The following is a 6,000-nucleotide window of genomic DNA, read 5'->3' as shown; positions in this document are numbered from 1 at the left end:
AATATATCCCACAACGTTCTGGCAGCATAAGGAAGATAAAATCTGTGTCATATCATTTCACAGGAATGACATCTCCCAGATTTTTCTGAGGCTCTATAGAAGCTCTCTATCACACCCTCTAAGGAGCAAGTTGAATGAACCTAATCCAACTCCACTGAAATCAGACTCTAAGCTGTGGAAGAACAGTATATGGACAGATACATGGACATTTTTAGGTATGTTTGTCCATAAGTCACAGCACTGGTAGCAGTGTACAGTGTGAAACTGAACGTACCAAAAGGGCTACCAATTTCTGCAGTAATACAAAAGAGACTTTTTCACATTTCCCCTCTTCCACACGTACATAAATAGAAGGCTAGGAATGCCGTCTAATGTACAAGGCAAGGCAAGAAACCACCTGTATGATTTTAAGAAGCACTACACCAGTATGTTGTCATATCCATTATATTCATGATTAAAAACATGGAATGTTTGACCTTGAAATAAGCATACTTCTTTGTATGCATTGCAAATACACACACGCATTAGGTATGTATATATTTGTAAAATAGCCTCTCAACAATTTAAAAAATTTTCCATGTGCAGACTCCCAAAAATTTTCTAAAAGAGGAATAGATCGCCATATAAATCACTAAAGACTGCTAATGATTGGGGATTGCTTTTCTTTCTTGCTTTTCATGTACTCCTTAGAAGTCTGTGTCTGTGGATCAAAACCTCTGTACAAAAGCTTTACCTCCATGCCCCATTAAATTTAATAATGTGTAAACAATTCTCCAAGGAAGAAGTAAGCTGTGATGTGTAAGTTTAGTTGGCATTAAAATGTTGAGGTGGAACAGTGATAAAGACTTCTAAAACAATACGTGAGACCCAGAAATTCTTGATTCCTGACAAAGAATTTTTTTTTAACTGGGCAAATCCATCTTTTAGCTTTAAATTGTCAATTTATTAAAGGAAAAAAAGAGAATAGTATCTACCTATTTACTTCAAGTATTGCAGAAATATTTAATGTTTACAAAACTAATTGCTATTGAAATGCACCATGTGACCACTTCTATTTAATTTCAGTGTCAACTCTGAAGAGCAGAAGATGATTTAAGGTGCAATATACCATTCTGTTTTCATGTTTTAGTCTTACCTTTTTGGATATTCCTTCTTATTCCTTTCTATTTCAAAACATGCCTTCATTATTAGACCACCCTAGTCCCAGTTTGTCAGCAACTCTTTTCTCGAATGAGTTCTTCAAAAGTTTTCCACTTTTCTTCTTTTAAACACAGCTAGTTTTACCTTCTGCATGTACAAATATTTCCCTGGGGTTGCAAAATTTTGGGTTTATTTTTTTAGTTATTTTATTTCAGAAATTTCCACTATCTTCATCCTAGTTCACTGATGACAGTCTTGAAACCTAGAACCAACTTTGTCACTTTTTATGTTCATTTGTTTTATTTTTTCACAAGATATAGAGGTCTGGTCACCTATGTTTTTAAAAAAATTACACTTGCTTTAAAAAATTACCTTCCTTCCAAACACAAATATTTGTGAAGAGTTATTTGCCTCCTTCTTTTTGAAAAACTGCTGTGACATTGAAAATTTATCAAAGTGGTATGAAAATGTATAGAAAGTTATTGAAATGTGTCATTTAAAATGCTGACAACATTTTGATTAAAAACAAATTAAAAATGCAAAAAAAAATACAAAAAGTGAAAAACGGGTTATTTTCTAAACCCCTGAAAAGAATTCTGATAACATTGTATGAATAAAATTTTAACTGTTTTGACCAGCTGTAACCATGTAATTAGGACTGGTTATAGCACTGCAAATGGGAATTAGTAAAACCCTATTATAGCATTACAGAGAAATCTAAAACATATGTATGGTTTTTAAGCTTTTGACAATCATTACTGCTCTAGGTCACCAACCTATTTTCATCTGATTGGTGTTTTTTAGGAGTATTACTGGCTAGATTTTGAATTTCAGACTAATGTATATATATACATATATATATATATATATGTACGTATAATACCTTGGGGTAAATGTATTTAGATACAAATTTAAAAGTGAAAATTGTACCTCTGAGGTTATAATAATAAGCACAGTAATGGTATTCTAGAAATGTAAACAGGAGAAGTGCTAACAGATGCCACTGATATTTCACAAGTAATCCAATAGATTCCCATCAGTCTGGCAGCTTTTAACTTGAAGAAGTCTTCCCAACTAAAAGTTTGTGTTGTGTTTTTTTTTTTTTTAAGTCAAATATCAAGGTTTTTTTTTTAATTCTATATTAAATATTTTCCCCCTTTCCATGATTTGAATGTGTGCATGTTACAAATGATTACCAATGATGGAACCATTTTCTTTTGAGAAACAGAAATGTTGAAATTGTCATAAATGTTTTTTAGACTTTTCATTTCATTGCAAAGGAGGTTTTAACCTGAGTTCATATACATTTGTTTCCTCTTGTATTAGCCACCTCAAAGTGCTACAGATGTATAGCTTTGTTAAAATGTAAATAAGCATTAAATCAAGAACAGACAAATTCCTGGGTTATTATCTGAGAGAAATGGTGATCATATTGGTCCCATCACATTTAGATAATATTAACCATCTTTATTCTGATTCTCTGCTTCAGAAGTAGTTCATATCTTTATGTGGACAAACAACATATAAACAGAAGAGGAATATTTATTTCTTCCAAAAGCACCAATATTTGGAAGCTTGAATGCCTTAAAGCCATAGCACTTTATTCTCTGAAACAGAAATGGAAATGGAGAGAGATTGAAAGTCCCACCTGATCTCATTTCTAACACTGCACGCTTTTGGCTAAGGGATTCTCCTCCACTCAGTGAAATGGTTTGCTTCTGCTACCCCATACTTCAGGCACTATTTGAAGTAGTTGAGTCCTGCCACAAGGAAAAACTTCTCCAGGAAAAGTTCAGAGTCCAGCACAGCAATGTGGGCTGCCCGGCCAATCAATGTGTTGGCGGTGTTTGGCAGAGCATGGAACACGTTGTGTCTGATCAAAGTGCAGTCCTTCGCCCCAATCAAAGGCTGGAGCAGGTTGTTAATCATTTCTGCATAAACAGGACCTGCAAAAGATTTTAAAAGTCACACGTACATGCCAAAACTGCCAGATCCCCTCTTTCTTTCCAGTATTATTTAATTACAGTCACAAAGAGAAGGAAAATGGAACAAATAACAACAAAATGCAAGTGAAAGCAGTTTATTTCAATGGTTTGCCATGTACCAGGATGCTATTAATGTAATGGAGCCACTGGCCACCCAGAGAGACCTAGTAAAGCTGCTAGCACGAAGAGTGGGACATGCCTCAGCATTTAGTTCCATTTCTCCTGAGGTGGAAAGAAACACACATTTCCTCCAGGGGAAGAGGTCTGGATTCATACTGCCTGTGAAGCTGAATGCAAAAGGGTCAGGCAAGATATGTGTTTTTTTTTTTTTGTTTGTTTGTTTGTTTTTCTGGGTAATCTAATGCAGGAAGAACATCATGCCTTTCTGCAGATAGTTTAGAAGTTTATAGGGCAACAACAGCAGCTCAGGAAGCTTGCAGTCATGGATGTAGGTCTGGCTTCTACTAGGCCAAAGATGTCCCTGAGGAAAAAAAACACCTGAAGAAAGAGTTAGAAAACTGCCTTTCAATTCATGTGTTAGGTAAGACAAAAAGATCCGTGTGAAGGCAACCATGTTGGCCATTGGTCAGCAGAGAGAAGAGATCAACACCTCCTGCTTTTGCTTCCCCTGTTGAGGAAATCGTAGTCCTGCAATGAGGTAACCCCTCAGCCTTCTCTTCTCTAAACTGAACAAAACAAGTGACCTCAGCCACGTCTTGCCCTCTAGGCCCTATCTAGGCCCTACACTATCTTTATTGCCTTCCTTTGGACACTTTCTAATAATTTTATATCCTTTCTAAATTGTAGCTCCCAAAACTGCACACAGTACTCAAGGTGAGGCCACACCAACACACAGTAGAGTGGACTTCCCTTGACTATCTATCACTGTTGTGTTTGATGCACCCCAGGGTACAGTTGGCCCTTTTGGCTGCCAGGGCACACTGCCGACTCATATTGAACTTGCTGTTGACCAAATTCCCCAGATCCCTTTCTGCAGGACTACACTCCAGCCTCCTGTCCCCCGGTCTGTACATATAGACAAGTTTGCCCCTTCCCAAGTGCAAAATGTTGCATTTGCTCTTGTTATACTTGATATGTTTGGTGATTACCCAGCTCAATTTCTCAAGGTCTCTCTGCAAAGCCTCTCTACCCTCAAGGGGGTCAACAGCTTCTCCCAGTTTAGTATCTGCAAACTTACTCAAAACACCTTTAAGTTCTACATCCAAGTCATTTATGAAAACATTGAAAAGAATTGCCTACAATGGAACCTTGGGGAACCCCACTAGGGACTGGCTACCAGCTTCTAAGGACAACCTCCCTTTCTACATAACCATGTATCTGAAACTGGTATAAAATTACACTGAACATTATTTCTGGAAGTGGTATCCAACTGAAACCATGAAACATTTAATAAGCGAGGGAGACTGCAAATAACAAAGGCAGTATTTGGAACAATGCACAGACTAAACTCACAGGAAAGCTAGGCCTCTAATGGCATGAGTCCTGATGTACTTTGCAGATTTTATTACAAACCAGTATGATTTTACATCTTTCAAATTACCCAGCAATCATCCAAATACTACTGAAAACAAATGGAAAACCCATTGATTTTGGATGTGCTGAAAGAGATTTTGTTATGTGAGACAATACTAATAATTCAGTAGACTAAAGAGAAACATTGTTAGGAACTAGTTCTATTATCTCCACAATTTAAAAAAAATATTTACGGAGGCAAGAGCAATATGAAATCTTTGATTACAACCTGATTGAAACCTATTTTCATCAGACAAAGAGTATCTTTGAAATATTTTCTTGATTTCAGTCATGTCCTATGAGAGTAGAACACTTTCTTCCTTATCAAATAAGCATTTGAGTTTTCATCATGCTGATGAAAAGCCCTTCTGATTTACACAAAATCACAATTTCTCAACAGCTTTGTAAATATAGAACGGATGTTAAACTTACCTGTGTGTCTGTCTTTAAGAGCATTTTTGCACATTTCTATTCTTGCTGAATGGAAGGGTACATATCTGTCTTGGGGTGAGGCCACTAACACAACATTTTTAAAGTACTGAAGGCCTGTGGCAAACAAATTCATTAAATGCACTTATTACAGTGTTGAACAGCACAATCATATTCATGCTGAAATGCACTTTTAAATCTATTGTGAAAAACAAATGAAGAGTAATTAAAACACACAAAACAGAAATATTCACAAGAATAACTTAAAAACATTGCTGCTGCTTCTATGAACTATTTGTTACTTATCAATGCTCATACAAGTTAATTGTATATCAACAACAATAACAAGAACAACAAAAAAAGTGAGAACCGACTACGTTTCAAAGAGTAAATGATTAAAAACTTAATCTTGCAAATATTTATGCCTGTAAACATTGCAAATGCATGTACAGGATCACTGTAGTCCATGGGTGTACTTGCATGAGTAAATGTTCATAGAATTGGGGATCACATTCAAAAAAATAATACAACCAATTAGTAAAATAGCAAACAAAATATATAGAGAGAAGGAGAAGAGAAATCAGCTTCACCACTGTGATGTCATACTATTACATCAGTGTGGAAGGAGCCTTGGGATCCAGTCCTTGCATCCAGCAGTCCTTGGATAAATACACACTGATGGTACATGGACTGGAAACCAGGAATTCTCCCTCTTCCCTGGAAGTAATGGAGCCACCATTCGCTATGAAAAGACTCCTGCTACTTACTCTGTCTGAGACCTCTTGAGCTCTAGATCACCCACATTCAGCAGAAGAGTAGGAGAATGGACACAGATAATCTACACTAACTCAGAGATTATTCTGTACATGGGAATGTTGTCAGTTTGACCTTCATCCTTCCCTTCTCCTTACAG

The 6,000-nt window shown here is 36.4% G+C and overlaps 1 protein-coding gene across 5 annotated transcripts in view; it reads right to left on the bottom strand.

The window, feature by feature from the left end:
- Window positions 1–2,720: 2,720 nt before the first annotated feature.
- FAM135B (family with sequence similarity 135 member B) overlaps window positions 2,721–6,000 on the bottom strand; it is a 261,734-nt gene continuing 258,454 nt past the window's right edge. For all 5 annotated transcript variants that reach the window (XM_072034282.1, XM_072034281.1, XM_072034285.1 and 2 more), the window contains 2 exons: window positions 5,091–5,204; window positions 2,721–3,086 (listed from right to left, as the gene is read on the bottom strand). In XM_072034282.1, the coding sequence (XP_071890383.1) occupies window positions 2,881–3,086; window positions 5,091–5,204 (320 nt within the window). In that variant the 3' untranslated portion in view covers window positions 2,721–2,880. The remainder of the gene's footprint in view (window positions 3,087–5,090; window positions 5,205–6,000) is intronic.

The sequence above is a fragment of the Anas platyrhynchos genome, chromosome 2 (genome assembly GCF_047663525.1).
Source record: "Anas platyrhynchos isolate ZD024472 breed Pekin duck chromosome 2, IASCAAS_PekinDuck_T2T, whole genome shotgun sequence".
Classification (NCBI taxonomy): domain Eukaryota; kingdom Metazoa; phylum Chordata; class Aves; order Anseriformes; family Anatidae; genus Anas; species Anas platyrhynchos.
Note: the sequence above shows the minus strand (reverse complement) of the source record. Positions and strands in the feature narration are given on the sequence as shown.